General features: G+C 35.2%; 1 protein-coding gene across 1 annotated transcript in view; it reads right to left on the reverse strand.

Moving 5' to 3' along the window:
• Positions 1–18,529, reverse strand: part of LOC150110465 (ubiquitin-conjugating enzyme E2-17 kDa) — a 158,773-nt gene extending 140,244 nt beyond the window's left edge. Inside the window, exon 1 of the mRNA XM_090399443.1 lies at positions 18,247–18,529. Coding sequence (XP_090255569.1) covers positions 18,247–18,270 — 24 coding nt within the window. The 5' untranslated portion in view covers positions 18,271–18,529. The remainder of the gene's footprint in view (positions 1–18,246) is intronic.
• Between the last annotated feature and the right edge of the window lie 2,203 nt (positions 18,530–20,732).

Below are 20,732 nucleotides of genomic sequence, written 5' to 3' on the forward strand. Positions count from 1 at the left end.
TGGACTGTAAAAGGGTATTGGTTAGCAGCAAGCTCTTGTTTTAATGCTTTTGGAGGAGAGTGGAGGAATAATAGCAGCTAATTCAGCAGAGCACTGTCCATGAAAGTATCTGTAATAGAGACACAATGCAGAAACTGAACATCTGTGAGATGAAGTAGGTATGTGAGAAAGGATCATTAATTAGCTGGATTGCCCTCTTCTGGATAGAATCAGGCAGTCTTAGAGAGGATTTTGGTGCTCCATTATGGAAGCAATATTCCATGGCTGAATTTGAGCTGTTGTGAGAATTTCCTTAAGTGGCATGTGATAGAAAGAACTTGAGGTCAAAGAGAGTTAAGATCTGATTATAGTGGTGTCAGAGGGGTTTCAGTTAAATACTTAACTGTTCTGCCCTCTTGTTGGTAACAGTGATCATGCAGTAATCATTTAGGAAGTGAGAGTTTATGAATGTTCCATTCAGAAAACGTTACACTGAACTACAAAAAAAAGAAATTATGGCCACATGAAGAGTATGCTGGGTTCTGTGTCATGGTATCAGTTGCTGGATGGGAAGGATATCGAGAATGTATGGAAATGTTTAAAAAATACTGAAATGATACAGTGTTGGAATTGCGTCCCTAGAATTCAAACAATAAATAGGGCAGGAGTAAAATGGTTATCTATTCTTAAGAGATTCATAAGAAAAGATAGAAAGGCATACTGTACCATGTGCAGAAGGATGATTTCAGTTATAAAATGAGCAGGCTAGAAGTCAATCTGTATGGAAAGCTAATTCTGAGTATGAAAAACACTGCAAGCTAAAGACAATCCAAAAAATTCTAGTTTTGAAGGAAACTTGTGCCATAGCATTATAAATTACCTACACATAAATAATACTTTTCTTTGTGTTTACATGTAGATAAAAAAAAAATGAATATGAAAGAATAACTACAATGCAGATAGTATATGGTTGATAGATGCAGAACAGATTGTTCAACTAATGAGTACAGTAAAACCCCGAAGTTACGCGGTAGGTGGGACCAACAAAAAGAGCGCAAGGCGAATTTGCGTGACTCGGGGTATAATTTTGCATGTAATTTATATATACAAACATACAATTGGGACTAAAGGTTTACAAAAACGCCTATTTTTTTTTTAAGAAATATAATCATAATTGTAGTTTTTCGTACATAAAAAAAAGAAAGTTATTTCGATGTCGATGGTTTCATAAAATCTAAATTCGCCTGACGGCATAATGTCTTCTTCTTGTCACGTAAAATTTCTTCATAGCAAGCTAATGATTTTTTTATTCCTTGAGGCTACAATTCGTTCCTCATTAGAATCTATGTCCTCCAATATCTGTAAACCTTTCTTTTATAATTGTTCTTACTGTGGATTCCTGTAGATTGAATTTCTTTGCTAGCTCACAAATTTTCATTCCGCCTTCAAAATCCTTTATAATGTTGAGTTTTGTTTCCAAAGTCAATGTTTTTCTTTTCTTGCTAGCTGTAGAAGAATCAGACTTGCTTCTTTTGGACAACATTATTATTTTTTATGTGATAAAATTTTTATCAAGAACATAACATTAAACAATCGCAAGGTTTGTAGACTATAAAAAATCTTGTATGAATGGAAACCACGCGAAACACATCAGTGCTTGTTCACAGCATGTGTGACACTGGAGAATGCGTCTGGCGCCTGAAAGATACGACTAGTGGTGAGGCATGAAGCAGGACGGGAAATACGTACATGTAGGAAACCGCGTAACTCCAGATTCGCATAAGTCAGGGCATGACTGTAGTCATTTTGCTAAAGCTATCAACTTGGTATGCAACATCGTGCTTCCTGCTACCTCTTCATTGGATGTATGAGGAGAAACTCAGCCATATGAGGAGGAGGTGCTAAAGTTGTTTCAAAAACTGAATAAGAATTTTGCAATAGGGACTGATAGGATATCACAGCATGGATGCTAAAAAGAATGTTCAGATGAATTGGTTATTCCTTTGACCAAGCTATATCATTTGAATCTCAAAACAGGGAAGATTCTACAGGAGTAGATAATGTCTGGTAATCCCACTGCACAAGGGTAGTGCAAAGACCAAATGTATCTAACTATCAACCAATCAGCATCTCAAGAGTGGTGGCGAAGATTTTGGAAAAGTTGGTTAAGGCACGCATTCAGAAATGGATTGACAAAGAATCTCTACTTTGCAATGAACAGCATAGGCTTACTAAGGGAAGGTCATGTTTCAGCAACTTGCTCACAATCTATAATAATGTTACCACTGAGCTAGACAATGTGAATAAATATACTACATGTTTGGGTTTTGTTAAACCTTTTGACAGAATATATCATGGAAGAAAAATTGGAGAATATGGGAATGGATTATGAAATATTAGCATGGATAAGTAAGTTATCTGATTGACATTAAAAAAAAAGTGGTATATGGGAGATGTGAATCTGCTAGATTTAGGGTAACCAGTGATGTACCACAAGGATCAATCCTTGGTCCATTTTTATTCAATCTATACATTAATGACATCAGGAAGGATAATCAGGAATGCAGATGATACGCAGTAATTGTAGAAGAGACTGGAATTGTGGGTATTTTCACATGCCCACAATTCCAGCTGTCAGAAAATGGCCATCAGTTCAATGTTAGTAAACTGAAAGCCATGGGCTCTGGTGTGATGATAGCTAATGTTATGAATTAGACTAGAAGAAACTGATTAGGTTAGAGATCTTGGAGATGAAGTAGATAAGAAGTTGAAGTTCAAAGAACATATAGCAAAGAGAACTCAGGATAATTAGAATGCTGAAATGAATCTTTACATATAAACTTGGACTCTTGTGTGCACAGGTCTGTTTGCCTAGTTTCAGTGGTAATTCTGATATAGTGCAGAGGTACAAATATATCAGGAAAGTGGAATAATGATTATGAAGACAGAATGAGAATTTGTAAACTGCAGACAGTTGCAAACAGGAGAAAGAGTAGTGATATGAGTGAGACAAAACTTCTAAAAGGTCTTATAAGATATTAGTAGATGGAATTTTTCATTTTATGAAGGATGGGGAGAAAAGACAAGGGAGCATCCTTGGAAGGGGGCAAGGGCTAGATTTTTTCTCTCAGTAGTTCGTGATTGGAATGAATTGCCACTGGATGCTGTGTATGCAAATAGAGATGAATTTAAGGAGATATCAGCTGGTGCAGGTATTGCAGTCTTCCTTGACTCCTCAAGGTCTCTCTTAATAATAAAAATTACTGATTAGTTTTGTATATTAGATGGACTCCTTTTCATGGTGAACTGAAAATTTGAATGTTGGCTAATTTGTTATAGGAACACAGTTCAATTTTTAGGAGGATGCCAAAAGGCACATACTACATAGCAAACCAGAAAGAGGGATGAATGGCAGCAAAAAGTATCTTCTAGATATTGTTGTAATTAGTCAAGGACAGAGAGAGATCCCCATGGCTATAAATTTGATCTGCTTATAGATTTTTTTTTAAACTAAAATATCCCAATTGTATTATAAATTAAAAATTACTACTACGAAGAGAGAAATCTTCATATGAAAGGAAAACTGTCAACCAAAGGGATGTTAATTACACACACACACACACACCAGCCCCACACAACACAACTGTGGACAAATGGTTAAAATTAAACACTGTTTCTTAAAGACTTGAAGCTTGTAATGATTAGGGGGAGAAAAACAGATGGGGAAGATGGTTCATGTTCTTGTTCATGGTTCCAATGAACAAGAGTAGGAAATGAAAGGCAAGTTGACTCTAGAGCTTAAATGTATATGGGTGTTGACCAGCAACTGTTTGTGTTCATACAAGAGCAAGAAAAAAAGTGGATGAATGGTAATGGCTGGATCAGTGTCTATGGAAAAAAAATTTTTCCACACATAAAGAGGTATAAAAGTCTATAGCACATCACTCATGTATGGGGTGCAGGTAAGGACTAAAAAAGAAAGCTATTAACATCATTCTTGAAGAGCTAGAGGTTGTAGGTGATCAGAAACACAAGAAAGGCTGTTCCAGAAGACACAGAGAGAAAGGATAATTGTGGAAGAGAAGCAGGTCCAATGGGAAACAGAAATGTGCCAGTGTACTGGAGCAGTGACCATGAAAACAGCTGTAAAAGAGCCACAAAGCTGAAACAGGGCATCCATGAAACATTTGTTGGAGTTTAGAAGAGGAGGTTCATCTATAAGCTAAACTGCTCCCCTCTATATAGCATCAAGAATTTTTAAGGAGGTTTTAAGCAGCAGCAGCAGCACCCCAAATATGTAAACAGCATTCTAGAGATGGTGGATTTCATATTTTTATAGTCAGCTGTGTGGATGGGTGTAAGTACTGCTGCATTTTAAGCAAAAAAAGAATCCATGCAGTCCATCATCAAAGAATGCTCCTGTCGTCAACCGAATTCTGGATATGGATCATCATTAATTTCAACACTAACCATAACACCTGACAAAAGTTAGTTCATAATTTGAAGCTTGAGTTATCAATTCCCCTATGAAAGAGTACAGTTGTTTTCCACTCCTTTGGAATTTGGCCCAATGTAAGACTAATATTAAACAACTGTCAACCTTCTGGCACATTTCCTCAAAATGGAACAATGTATCTAAGACCCACAGTCTTATTAAGATGAATCAAGTTTATTCAATTTCCCTGCTTTCTCACTCAGCTTCTCTTCCCTTTCTACTGCACTCAAGCTCATGTCATATTCACAAGGATGAAATATCTTTATTAACTGCTCATTTAATATAACTAAATCCTCTACAGTGAGTATCCTTTTACCATTTTCACTAGCAAATATTCTTCCATAATCATTCTTCTGATGACTATATATCATAAGAGCTGCCTGGAATATTTTGGTTTCATTAGCTGACTGCTACTATGGAAAGATTCTACATTTATCAAGTGACTCTCCTTGGCTGGTTTTTTTTTTTGTACTCCTCATGGAACTGTTATTTACTACATGTTATACCGCCTACACAATGCCCTTTTTTCCACCAAATTAAAGATGAATTTTTCAATAAATGAAGAGATTGCATGCAATCTCTTCATTTATCCATTTTGCACTACCATATTTAACTTTCTGACCTTTGGAATACATTTAAACATTGCTTCTGTTACAGTTCTTGAATAACATCCAAGCAGAATTTCTCATACCCACTTAACTGCTTAATTCTATGCTATAGTTACAAGCTGTCTCTTAAGCTTTTCATAATTACTAGCCTTGCAGTTCCACATATTCCATAGAGCTGACAGCCACCAGGCAATCACTTCATGGGTCACTAACTGGAGGGAGATTCAATTGTATTGATAATTATGCCCTGATAAGAGATTTAAATCCACGATACTATCCATGTGTGCCATTACATGCTGCCTGAGATAGTTCTCTGAAGCTCAAGAAATTTATTTTCTTTACTTCCAGATGCAATCTTGTAATCCCAATCTACATTACCACGATATCACCCATAACGATCATTCTTCCTCTTCATGCATTTGACCTTTCACGCTATCCCTCTGACCACCCTGTTTCCCTGTCTCTCACTTCTATTTGCTTGTATATTCCATTGTCACTGCTCTCTACATCAGGTCACAGCAACATTCAGTTAAGTATTTCATTCTATTTACCTCTATCTCACAGCACATTGCCTCAAAACCAGTGCATATTTCCCCTTTGCATTTCTTCCATCAGCACAACTCCTTTTCTATCTTCATGAAAGCATACCCTTTCATCTATATGTCAAGATGTGATCCCCCAAACTACGTGTCTCACTTATTCCAACAATTTTGTTTCTATTATCTCTGATATCTAGAATATGTATACAAACATAACAGTTCATTTCTGAATCTATAACAAGAACCAATGATAGCATTTAGATGCGACTTTGTCCTCCTCCAGCCATTCTCTTGCATGTTCTAATAGGTTTCACGGTATAAAAAGAAACACAGATGGTTAAGAAAATAACTATTTATTAACTTAAAAGCTAATATTTCGCTGGTATTATATCCAGATTTCAGACTTCAGAGCACACAACACAAAGTTTGTTGTGTGCTCTGAAGATGCTGGATATAATACCAGCGAAATATTAGCTTTTAAGTTAATAAATAGTTATTTTCTTAACCATCTGTGTTATTTTTATACCGTGAAACCTATTACAACATGTCTGACGAACACATAAGCCTATCCACGTGTATTCTCTTGCATTACCTATCTCAGAACCCTCTCCAGAAATAAATGCTCCCCCCCCCCCAAACAATATTAAAACCAGTTAGCAACAGCTCCTCCTTCATAACAGATTACTCTATCACCATTCCTTATATTGAGGTACATCTGAAAAACTAACAAAAATCCTAAGAAAATATGACCTTCACAACTAGTTACAAATCACATAAGAAATTGGCATCCCTTATCCACTCCAAAGACCAGCCTTTCCCTAGATATAACTGGAATATACCAGGTCCCTTGCAGTTGGAAACTGTACTACTATGGCCAAACAGGCAGGATAGCCAATATCAGGATATCCTGACAAGGACTACATCCAGTTTCACTGATACAGCCACTCAGGACTTGCTGATCATGCATTGGACAACCACCACAGAATATGTTGGAAGAAGGCCACTTTATTACACCACAGCAAGTACAAATATGAAAGATTATTCTGAAAACCTTCCCAAACCTCAACAAATTTGGGGTACATGAGACTGCCCCAAATATGGAAAGCTTGCATTCTAAGAACATCAGCCCAACAGCCAACACAACCCAATTGAGTCCACCTTTAGGACTCTAGGGCCAACTTCAGTTGCCTTGCTTCAGCCTCATTTGCTAAGTGTTAGTGCCTGTGTGCACATATTGTTTTGTGATCCCTGAAGATGGCAATATAACATTGCCAAAATATAGGAAGGTATTGATTAAAGTTTTTAATTAATATTCTAGTATATATTGGCATGTATACTTAAATAAAAAAAATACAGGTTTTGTGCAAAGGGTAAGACATTCAAATTAAAATTATTTGAATATCCTTCAAGGTTATTGTTTTTAGTTAATATTGCATTTATCAGAGAAATTTTAAATGTCTAAAGTAATCACCACTGTTCTGCTTAGTAAAAACTATAATGGCTTCAAAACAAACAAACAAAAAAAAAAAAGTTCAGAAAACAATGGTGCAATCTGCTGCTATCATCAAATTTGTGTGTTAATTTAAATATTAACTTAACAGGTGGCAATGATCAAATCCTTTGAGAATGGGGAACTACCAAGTGTTACTACTATGCACACCTTTCTCTTGTCAACTATTACAACTAGATCAAACACTTTTCTTAAACCTATGCTAATCTTGATGCAGAATAACCATTTAAATCCTAATTTTCAGTACCTGAAAATTAGGATTTAAATGGTTAAAATTAAGAATCAATGTTCTAGTAGAATGCTATGAAATGTAGGAAAATTCATGAAATAGGTTTACTAACATATCTAAAGTGCTCAAAATGTGACACCTGTCTCTGAATCATCCCTTGCTAATTCCTTCACCACTCTATGATAACATCACTATCTTCATCCAATAAGGTCATTCTATAATAATTTCCAATAATCACTCGCACAATGAAAAATCTCAGAATCTGACACTTTTTACACTGTGTGCAGCCATTAGAACTTCACCTTTATTATGCTCATCATGTACACCACTCCTTATGCTCTTTCCAATAATCACTATAATTTGTTTCATTTCAGCATTTATTTTATACTCTATCCTAACCAAAAGCCATTGAAGATAAAGTGTTTAACTCTCAAGCATGGCTTCCTTTCTTTCAAAATCTTGCTTGCATGACAAAGGGAGAAACTAAACAGAGAACAAAGAGTCATCCCAGAAACAAATGGTTAGCAACAGCATCGGAACTACATTTTTCAGGGACAGTGGAAAGAAAATAAGCAGAATGAGCTTGCCAGAATTTGTTGCTGCTTTGAGTTTAAGCAGAACTTATTCAATATTATTTTGGATCTGATGGTGATCATTATCACTGTCAGATCAGTTCAGTTTCAGGACCTCAAAAAAAAAAAAAAGTTTTTTAATTATAAATTCTGAATTTGATTTATTATTATGCAACTCAAAACAACTCCAAATACTCATTTCCAGATGCAAAAATCTGCATAAAGATTCCTTTCGTCATGAGAAGAATCGAACTCAGGTTTTTTCCAATCAAAGGGTGCAACATTACAGTGTTCTTCCAACTGCCGTAACAATAATTCATGTTTTCATTATAACAATATTTGGAAATTTTAGAGTAGGGATATGCAATAGGATTGAACTTGTTGACAACTCCCACAGAGTGCACAAGCTTCAATAACATTTATAACATCATCATCATCATCAAATTCCTGCCATGTACCCTCAAGGGGTGTACAGGATATGACAGTACTACATGAAAAAATTACATCATTACTAACTTCCTATCTACAATTTTCCTCCAAATCAGTCTGTTACTTGTCAAGACTCCAACATTATCAGATCTTATATTTCTATCGTCTAAGGCACTTTGTACCGTATCAATCCACCTATATCTTGGTCTTCCTCTGGGTCGTTTAGCTGCCAACCTGGCAGAGAACACTTGTTTTGCTAATCTTTCCTCTCCCATTCTATTTAAGTGACCATACCATCTGAGATTAGCTCTGCTAACGCATTCCTGGATGCTGACAATGTCAAGTTCTTTCCTAATATCCTCATTTTTAATATGATATTGCCATTGATGCCATCTGTTCACGCCTATAATCTTTCTCAGGACTCTCATATCTGCGGTCTCTAGTCTTTGGTCAAGTGTTTTACTTCTGACCCAGCTCTCAGATCCATAAGTTAAAATTGGTTTGAACACAGTCTTGTATACAGCTAATTTAGTGTTCCGACTAATTTCTTTCTTATTCCATATGAATTTATTCAATTGACTTCCCACCATACCAGCTTTGCTGATTCTGTTGTCTATTTCTATATTTAGTTTACCATCTTCAGTAAAAATTGTGCCTAAGTAGTTGAAATGTTTTACTTGTTCCACAGGTTCTCCATTCACAACACAGTTGACATTTTCAATGATTCTGCCTATTTTCATTGTCTTTGTCTTTTTATTGCTGACCTTCACACCATATCTATTACAACAGCTATTCAATTTAGTCAGAGAATCTTGTAGACTTGTAGCGGATTTATTTAGAAGTATAACATCATCCGCATAAAGCAAAGAGCTGACATTAACATCTCCAATTTTGATATCAGGTTTAATACCACATTCCTTCATAATGTGATCCATATAGATAATGAATAACAGAGGGGATAATGTGCATCCTTGTCTCACACCAGATTTAACATTAAACCATCTTCCTGTACTTCCTTCAATTCTAACTGCTGACTCACAACTCAAATAAAGACTAAGTATTGCTTGATATAATGCCCCATTGACACCATATAACTGCAGCGTATTGAATAGCTTCTCTCTTGGCACCTTGTCATATGCCTTTTCCAAATCAACAAAACTTAAATACAGATCTTTGTTATATTCCCATGCTTTCTCGACTATTTGTCGTAAAGTGAACATTTATAACAATAAATGAGAAACTTCATTCTGACTTCACTCACTATATGAAGCACTTGCCACTTGGAAAAATGTCTTGAAATCAAGCTTAAAAAAAACTGGAGGAGTTTGGACCACCTTTACTATATTGCCTTATACACATCACTACCTTTTCTGAAAAGGCAGCTTAAGTTTGATGCAAGTATTGCTGTCCAAGAACATGAGTACAAATTTTATTTTTCCTATTCCATAATGGTTTTAAAATCTACAGCATTGTGCAGTGTATGGGAGAGGAGTTAAGAGAGGGGAATTTTTATACTTGCCATGTTACATTTGCTTTAACCCTTCACCTGCATAAGCAAACAAAGTGTGAAGTACCTTCACTAGTCTACATGTACATACTGTCAATTTCACATGAGTGCCTCAGCATCTTTTAATTCAAAAGGGTCATTACCCAAGACTGGTTTTGACCAGTGAGGTCTCCTCAGTAGGAGTTAGACCCAGGAAGATATTAAGGTTAAAACCAATGCAGAAGTCAATTTTCATACACGAGTATGAAAAATGGTGTACTGTCATATTATTGAAATACTCTGGAAAATTTTTGCTTGGTTACAAGTATATTATACATTATACTTCACAAGAACTATTCTTGTTTTAACATTTTACTCAACAGTAAGAAAAGTTAGCACATGAAGTATCTTCACAACTATTCCTTCTACTTATATGTAGTCTTGAATTCATATCATTGCCTCAGTATCTCATAATGCAAAAACATTATCAGAAGTGTACATAGCAAAACCAGTTTTGATTTGAGATCTCACCAGTGGGAGCTAGACCTAAGAAGAGACTACAGAATGACTGGCTTCTGTTAATCAATACAGAAGCCAGTCATTCTTTCTATATACAAGTAGCAAAATATCAAATATGGTGACATAAACTTCTGAACAGCTAGAAATTTTAGTCTTTGGGAAATACTTTCTAGAATAAAGTTTTCTTTCCCCCCCCCCCAACAAAAACAGACAAAATGAATGAAAGAGGCATGCAAGAAGGTTTAATGGTTAGCAGTTGAAATGTAAATGGATGTAACCACTTATGGCAAGGATGCTTATCTAAAATAGGGAGGGGAAGAAATGACTGATACTAATTATGTGGAATAGTATCCCAATGGAAATACTCAAAAACCAGAACAGAAAATACGGTGGTTGGAGTGAACTCTTTGATTAGTCATATTAAAGAATGTGCAGTCTACTAAACCCACATATATAATGTGGTGCCTTAGAAATAGTCAATAGCACAGATTGTTTCAAATCTTTCAATAACCCAATGTCCAGAAGTGGATCATGAGTGGCAGAATTCATGGTAGTGACTGCTGACTAGTGGCTCTCCTTCTCCACTGTTTGATAGCAAACGTGTCTTAATATAATGGGCTAAATATAGGTTTTATTTTAAAAAACTCAAATTCAGATTTGAAAAATCAAGCTTTATAAAATTTAATCCCATGATATGAGAGAGAGATGCCCAAGTATCTGTTGTAATGATTTAGCATTAAAGTTTCAGATCATATAGTTAAAAGACATCTGAAAGAATATATCAAGATAAGCTTTTTTGATATCTGGGTTACAATTCAAAATGAAATACCTAGGCTGCATATACTGATTTATGTATGTATATTATACCTAATTAAAGTATGAAATTTACATTTAAGCTCTTTCACACTTATATTTCACTATCATGCTAAACATGGTAGTGAAAAGGTCTTTTCACTACCATGTTTAGCATGCTTTTCCATGTTTATATATATGGAAAAGCAAGCTGTTCCATGTATAAACATGGAACAGCTTGCTATATACTTCTGTAATGTGAATTTCACTCTTAATGTATTATACCCCAATGACACATTGACTTAACATGAGTGAATTAAAAACGAACCAGGAACCTTGCCCTTTACACCATACTTTTTCTTTAGAAAGAATTTTACAAGCCATCTCAAGCTTCAGATGAACAGAGCTGTGATCAGATCAAATTCCCTTTCCATGCAACCACTTGAGTTAAATTTTATAAAGAAATCAGAAAACCTGTTGTGGTTAGTGTTAGCATATTACATATAACTGAAGTCTCATCACTTGGGATGAAGTATAGAGATGTAACATATTAAAAATAAATTGAATTATGATTTATCACTACTAGTTGATAAATGTACTAAGAAATAGTACTATAATGTTCACTACTTCACTGAGCAACACAACCAAAAAAAATTTTTTTCAGCAAAGGAATTTTTGTTAAGGACCCAGGAACTATTTACTGTAAAAGCAGCCAAGTTGCTTGTAGAGGTGATATAATTCTGCAAATTAATAAGCTCCTTAGAATTTCCTCAAAAATTTCATCAACAACCCATACTACTTAGAGAGTTACTTAACCAAAGTATTCATTTATAAATGAATCACAAAAGTGGAAATTCCCAAATAACTATTTTGGTATATCACTGAATCAAAGTTTATTAAATAAAAGTATAGTGTACATCTGGTTCAAAAGCAACATATCATTTTAGAATTTGACATTTGTTTTAATTTGTAAAATGAGCTAAATATGTCAAAATAAACTGGATAGGGAAAGAAGTACCTCTATGGTATACTTTTTTTCCCTTTTATCAGAACTGATGAGTACAGTTTGGAGATATCATGGAGGTACATTTACTTTCAACTGCCCATTGAACACTAGCAATGGAGAAGAGCATGCAATGATTCTAGCTCTTGATAGCTCAAAGTGGACTACACCCTCAATCCAACAATATTCTTGCAGTGACAACTTAAGATAACCAGAAGTGTTTCATCAAATCCAGTGGTTGTATGTTTCGACTGTTAAAGAAGAGCCAATTTCCAATGAACGTTTGCTCATGACTACTCCAACAACTGTTATATTATACTTAACTGGCATCCACCCCATATACAGCTGTATATGGTCTTACAAACACCTAACAGTGATTTAAAAAAAAGTAGAAGTATTTATCAAATTATCAACATACTGTTCTCATCTCAGTACTATATATAAAATAATGGAGGTCATTGGCAGTCAACAACTCAGCCACTAACATGGATTCCACCAATCAAGATCCACAGCAGATCACCCATCTCTGGACAAGTGCCATGAGAAGGTCTGAAAAAAAATCTGTTTGTGAATCAACATTTTGATGGTAGGTATAAGGTTGTCATTAAAGGCTTCCCAGCAAACTACCATCTTATGCTTTCAACCTCTATAAATGGATTAGAAGTTTTCTCTAATGTTGTTCATTGCATGTAATGGTGAAGGATGAACTTTTTACTAATGCAGGTGTTCCTCAGCACTCTTTAACCCACCCTATTCCTCATATACATAACTCTCTTACTAACTTAAAGCCTACCCATACTTGATAGCAATTTTTAATTTTTTTTTTTATTTTATTCCTCTACCTCATAAAACAAACCATGCACAGTGCTCAAACATCAAGATCTATCAGTGCCCTAAACTTACTTTCAATGGGATGATGACAGCCTTAGTTATTCACAAGTTTTGGAAGCAAAGTCTTCTGCTAGAAGAAGTGATAGGGTTGCATGTGCCCTTTCCAGTTAAGAGAATCAAACATCTGTGCACATGACAAGATTTGAACATGCAGCCTCTTGGCTGGAGAGCAGATCCATTAACCACTCAACCAATCAGGCCACTTACAAATGATAACCTAGCCAACTTTAATGCTTACAAAAACAGTTGGTGTTTTTTCCTCATAAAAACTGTTCTGTTCCCTCTTACTTTTGATAATGCTCAGTTTAACACTTAAGACCAGATCTTTTCTCAAATTGACAATCAATTTCCTGGCACAAACCTATAGTATCCCAGGCTTAAAAAAATAAAATAAAAATTGTACAAATCACAAACCAGCCCATTTTGGAATGCCTGTCACATTTGGGTTGGTACACCAAGAACATCTAAAAATTCTTGATGCTCTCCAGAAGAGCAGTTCAGCTAACTCATGATCCTCTCCAGTTACTGCCCACAAATGGTCAGTTTCCACACTCCTAGAAATGTCTTCCATTTCTATTAAATCTATAATAAAGAGCAATAGCTGCATAGCTGCTCAGAATCTTTACAACTGATGACTGAATAATCCCATGCTATTCCCATTCAACTGTCATTTTGTCTTGGTTCTAGGAAGATCCTTCGCCTAAAGTATTTGCCAAAGATTACAATCTCTAGCTCTTCATCTTAAAAAAAAAAAAAAAATTTTTCTCTCTCAACTCCTATCCACACAGAGCTGATTTACTATAGGCTTTGCAGATCATGTATGGGGAGCAACATAAAAGTTAATTAAGCATTCATTCCACAGATTTACAAGCAACTTTATGTAGAAAACTTTACAATGAACATGTTTTTAGTTGGCATAACCAAGTTGATGAGACTGACATCTCAGCTTCCTTTCAGAGTATCAGGTTTGGTCACAATCTACAAGTGACCGATGACCAATTTTGATATAGAATTCTAGACTGAATCATCAAAACTAGGTTGATCCCTGAAAGTGATGCTCAGCCTTGACCTAGTTTTGCATGCAGTATTATAAGACATCTCTGGGGAAACAAAAGACTCATCCTGAGAAACCTGCAATAACCATTATTCACACAATGTGTATCACACCTCACCTCACCTTAAACTTGTTCACCAACCAAGTACTCACCACCTCTAAACATTCCAGCCACTACTACTGAAGCAAATGCATTCTTAAGCACTTGCCACCACAGCTCCTAACTTCCAGGAAGACATTCCCATCCAATTCTGTATGGAAACATTTCTTTAGTCTCTATTCTATAAAATTCCTTTAGTAAGATGCTTTTATTATCTCCCCTCTTTCACTTAAAATTTGTAACTCACAAAACTTTGTCACAGCAGCACTCCATAAACTAGTCACCACTTCAGTCACTTATCTTTCTCACCACTTCTGCATCCCCAAGAAACCCAAGGCAACCAAATCTATATACATTAGTCCAAATATGATATGTGGCCTTTTAAAAAATATAAAACCTCCATTTCTTTTCTTGTGTATTTCTTAACATTCAAGTGAGCCTTTGAGATACTCCATCGACAATATTCTAAACATCAATTCTCTGTCCATTATTATCTCTAAATCCCTAACCTCAATTTCTTGCAATACATTTCCATCTATGCAAGACACCATCTGTAGTTTTTGTCTATATGTGTATAACTTTGCACTTTGACACATTAAATTAGCAGCCATTATAGATGGTGTCTTGCATAGAACTACCAATCTATTTAGATCATTTGGCAAGATTTCTATATCACCTTTATTAATATTGATCTTCCCAGTTTACCACCATATAGCTATCAAGTTGATATTTCCCTCATATCCCCAATAGCATTAATGTACAAAGTGAACCACAACAGATCTAATAACGACCCTTGATTTCAATGTCAAAATTGAGACAGCTGTCTCAATTTTGACATTGAATGGATTGTGGCTGCAATGTAACATTTATTATAACTTAAATGAAATTACTAAATGTTATTTCATTCATCAGGACATCAGTCAGATTAGGATTTGTAAAGGAACAATAGTTATTCATAATGAATTATGACTTTAACAGTCCCTTCAGATGCGTGCATTATTGCATTTTTTTTTTCAATTGTGGTGATGGACTGAATGGCTACTTCCTCTTTACTTTATAGTTTCTTGGGAGTGCTGCTGGAAATGGCATGAAGCACTCTTACCACACAGAATTGTAAGACTATGAAATGCCCATAATGGGATTCAAACCCATGCCTGTTAGTTGGAGAGCTGATATGCTATCCACTAAGTCAACATAGCTGGCTGTGTAAATGACCCTTGTGGCATGCTGCAGGTCATTTATCCACAGCCAGCTATGTTGACTTAGTGGATAGCATATCAGCTCTCCAACTAACAGGCATGGGTTTGAATCCCATTATGGGCATTTCATAGTCTTACAATTCTGTGTGGTAAGAGTGCTTCATGCCATTTCCAGCAGCACTCCCAAGAAACTATAAAGTAAAGAGGAAGTAGCCATTCAGTCCATCACCACAATTGAAAAAAAAAATGCAATAATGCACGCATCTGAAGGGACTGTTAAAGTCATAATTCATTATGAATAACTATTGTTCCTTTACAAATCCTAATCTGACTGATGTCCTGATGAATGAAATAACATTTAGTAATTTCATTTAAGTTATAATAAATGTTACATTGCAGCCACAATCCATTCAATGTCAAAATTGAGACAGCTGTTAAAAATTTTCTCTTAATTTATCTTTACTATTAGTGTTTATAAACAGAAGATAAACTTTGTGCAATGCAAAGTTATTAAAATTAAATTAAAAAATAGCTGTATATCATAGTGAATAGAAAATTTTATTGTTAAGCTCTGTTATGGTTCTTCAAGTATGATATTTGTACTTTTATAGTTAATAGTACAGCCTCTAACCATGAAGGATATTCCTTGAAATGTTTATAGGTCAAGTAAAAAGTGAAAGTAGTTTAAACACAATTCAAAACTGGTAGCTTGGAATTAGCAAGGATAGTACTTGGTACTATCTTGTCAACAGAAGACAATGATAAGTATGCTTGAATCCACAGAAATATACATAAGTTGGAGAAATAATAAAACCAAGAACTAATTATATCAGAATTTGCAATGTGTTTGTTTACTAAAAAAGCAAACAGTCCACTGCCAGCATATCAATTAAAAAGCAACTGGTTACATCTATAAAACATACCTTACATCACACACATTTCATATAAACTTAGATACTAAAAGAAAATGAAATAGATATTTTCCACAAATGAAAATCAGAACTGTTCCAATGGAGAGACCCTACCCTTTCAATTGATTGCCAAAATTCCAATTAAGCTATGGAGGGAAGATCGTTTATTTTAGCCTGTGATCGAATTTATAATTATATTGTGAAATCCTGATTTGTTTTCACATTTCCCCTCTATACATATACAGGATGCGTTCTATTTTTCTCTGTATCACATCACATTCTCCACAGCAATTCATTTCACGATGCATTTAGTAATTTGCATACATATAATAGTACTCTAATTAACCGAATGCAATATTAGTTGTCTACTTGACATTATAGCAGAATTTATATACACAACTGCTTTATAATTGGATGAACGCATGCAGCCCAAATACTAGATGAAAGAAAAAAAACTGATTAGGCCACACAAGGACTATTGTGCTCAGATTTGGTCACCTGGTTTTCAGAAGGATGAAGAGATGTTGGAAAGGGTCCAAAGGCGACAGACTAAGGTAGTTTCTGACCTCTGGAATGTCGAGTATGAGGAAAGATTGAAAAGATGTAATTTGCAGAGTCTAGTGGAGAGAAGGAAGAGGGGAGATATGATAGAGCCCTACAAGTTGGTAAGGGGTTGTTATAGGATCAATGGTGGAGAAGTTCTACAGAGAATAGTGGGAGATCAGGGGAGAACCAGAGGTCATCCCTGGAAACTGTATAAAGAGGGTGTGAGTAGGGGAGCGAGAGGCAGATTTTTTTCGTGCAGAGTTGCGAATGATTGGAATGCCTTGCCTGAGAGTGTGGTGTCTGCAAGGTGTTTGAATGTGTTTAAGACCCGGTATGATGAGATGTGTGTGAGATAAAAGGACCTCCTAGATGAGTCTTTGACTCCATGAGGTCTTGTTTAATAATAATAATAATAATAACTTACGCTAAATAATTTTAATCGCCTTAGGGTATCTTTTGATTGTACTAAAGACTCCTGGAGACACAGGCGAAAAAAAATTCTATAATCAAAATCCTTTTATTTAACCTAAGTTATCCATTTACTTTATTTAGTGTCAAGTGGATAATTATTGAACATGTGTATGTAGCTGAACCACATCAATCGCATATTTGTTGTGTCTCAAAATTTGTTTTAAAATGGTCTAAAACTTTAAATACATATAACAACAAAAATCACTCATTTCTTCACATTACACGAATAACAAAACCAGGCCAATCACAACGTGTGGTACATCAGCTGAAACGGAGTTGAGATATATGCATATCTTATGGCAAGTATATAGGAGAAAGGGATTTTGTTTAATTGCGATATACTCTTCAGAATAAAATAATTCTTAGTTTCTTTGTGATAATGCAGAAATAAAGCCAAAATGAGATAATACAAAACACCGTCCCCAATTCAGAGAACTAAGAAGACTGACATAATAGTTAGGCTTAGTGAACTCTGCTTTCTCTTTCTGTCGTATTCAGACTTATCGAACATAACTGAAGAACTCTGAATTCAATGTTCTCCTTATAACATTTGAAGGGTTAACCTATTTACGGTGGACGCAGAAGGTTTATCTTTTTATTATGTTCATTTCACAAATGTCAAAAAATTAATTCAGTTCATCATAAAATCAAAAAAATGGAACCTACAACTTAGTAAGTCAGGCAAAAATCAAAGGTTTAACGAAAGGGAAACAATCAAAGTTAAATAAAACTAAATAACAACAACAGGACTGAAAGACTTAAAAGAGAACTGTTGTTATCCTATAAAATAACATCCTGGACACTGTCTTTATTCATAGATGACGGTATATGTATATGTAGCAAAGTAGAGGTACTCCTTTTTTGCTCACAGTTAACATCATCACAGATATATATTTAAAAAAGGCCAACTTACCTTATTGATTCTCTTCAATGCCATATTTCTTTAAACAATTTCTCTACACTATAAACCGGTATATTCCTTTACTCCTATCCGCCTACCAGCTGAGGTCAAGGAAGTTCCCTCTGACTAACGAAAGCCGTTGGTTGAAAGCTAAAAAGAGATTCGGCAGTCTACGCGGACGCGGATGAATACCATTCATGGTTAATACGCAACACCTCATCAAGTCCTGAAATTTTAATTACTAAGATATACAAATATAAATTGCCACAATTCATGAAATCATCACAAACATTAAGTGTCTTAACATGAAGATAATTCATTTGATCATATAAAAATAAATTCATGTAATACAATCTATTTTATTTCGCACTACTTTATTTAGAGACAAGGGCATGAAAGAATAGATACCCTGCTGCAGGTTACATCATATAGGAAAGGTGCACTTAGTCTTTTACTGCAAAACATAATTGCATGTACACACACCATCTATACTCTGGACAACCGATTAATATGCAACAATTTTATTGTATATTTTTAACTTTCAGAGCAATTACTTTTTGAATGATTAACTATTCATATTATATGCAACATGTACTAAAAAAAATTTAAAGAATATATATTGAAATATGCATTATAGCACTATGGTACAGATGGAAGTGATTTACTCAAATTACGAATTAAAAAGTTTTATAACATTAAGAAATTAGTTCACCCTATATCCACTTACATATGAATTAACTCTGAACTTAACAGGAATAAAAAGCTTATAAAACATTATAAGAATACTACATTAAAATAGATTGCATATAGGACTGCATATGTCAGTTTCTTTCCGCTATCCATCCAACTAGTTCAAATCCCGACTTGGGCATGGATGCTTGTAAATATCAATTTATTTCATCGTCAGGTGTAAGACCACCAATCTATGTATTGAAGGCCTGAAGTAGTTGAAAAAGTTGAATGTTTGGATGCCAGAGGTGGAGTTTCAGATCATCTACTTCACTTACAAAATTAATATTAATATAATCTTAGTTTACAACTACTTGAGCCTGTGTAGCTCAATGGATGTGGCGTTTGCACACCATGGCGCTTGATCGCACGAAGGAAGACTTTGTTTCGAATCTAGTCGTCGACTAGAGGAAAATTTTTCTAAGCCTTTTTTCGACCGGTTCCCGAGTTAGTCGATCTCTGGCACGGGCAAGTGGGTTTTTTCTCCCGGAAACTCGGGTTTTTCGTCCCGTAAACTCAAGAAAATCGACCGTAGAACCCACATTAATTTAAAAAAAAATCAGCTGACGCCTTTTTATTCCCGTATACTGGGAGTAGGCGAGGCTACTTAGCCCTATCTACCCACATTCAGATATTAAATATATTGTATTAGCGTTAGGGACCACAAGATGGCGGCACTTGTTGAGTCGTCTCCCTTCACTGTGTGCCGTTTAATTAGTGATAGCCTTAGGCCAGCTATCTCTGTTGGGTGTCAGTGGAGATTTAACTGCCCACTCAGTCTCCAAAAGTTAGATGGGGCTAAACGGCGTCGCCTACTCCCTATATACGTGAATAAAAAAGGCGTTAGCTGATAGTTTACAACTTTCAACAATAAGATACAATAAATACTGCTAATTGCAAAAGATATTTTCTAATAAACAGATGTTGAATAAACAGCATAATCCAGAGGAGGATTTTCTACACACAGCGAAAGCTTGACAGTTGTGTAGAAGGCAACTGTTGATCTGATTACCATGATATAATAACTTTCATTTCTAATCTAAGGACATTCACAAACATCAGGCCACGCTTGATTCTGTGGCATAATGTTTGTGAATGTCTTTATGGTCTTACCCTATGTGATGATTGCTGTCCGTAGTCAGATCACTGTTCTTCTTGTTGACGATATCCAGTGGCTTGAAAAAGCACATTGTTTAGTCTTCAAGATTAGGCCCAGATTTTACAAGCCTTAATCCATACACAGCAGCAAAACGTGTTATAAGGTGCACAGTTACTTACTGATGGGACTGTCTCAAAAAAGAAAAGTATTACTTGACTTATCATACGCGATCAATCTCGTAGGATTTTTTCTCTTTCTCCATCTCTCTTCAACTTTCTAAACAGGCCCTTGTTCTATTCTAGTGCAGAGTATTGTATCATAGTAATTACAAGAGAATGCATAATATACAGCACCTGAGCAGTAGGTCCTCGAAGGAAGACAAGTGAGTTTAATTTTGTTATTATACGTAGGATAATCAAACCGTAACTGTGAGATGAGTTTTGGAGATTCGTTTATATTTCGTCTAAGACGAAAAGTAGCGTTATGAGGTATTTTCAACTAAAGATGAATTAGACATTCTCAAGGTGATCACAGGGTTTTTTCCTAAATTATTATTATTATTATTATTATTATTATTATTATTATTATTATTATTATTATTATTATTTCGGGCGACTCCAGGAGTCCTTAGACTCATCGAGGGAGGCTCTAAACATCATGTCCACACAAC

The sequence above is a fragment of the Typopeltis vanoorti genome, chromosome 1 (assembly GCF_054136105.1).
Source record: "Typopeltis vanoorti isolate ZY-2024b chromosome 1, IOZ_Tvanoo_1.0, whole genome shotgun sequence".
Taxonomy (NCBI): Eukaryota; Metazoa; Arthropoda; class Arachnida; order Uropygi; family Thelyphonidae; genus Typopeltis; species Typopeltis vanoorti.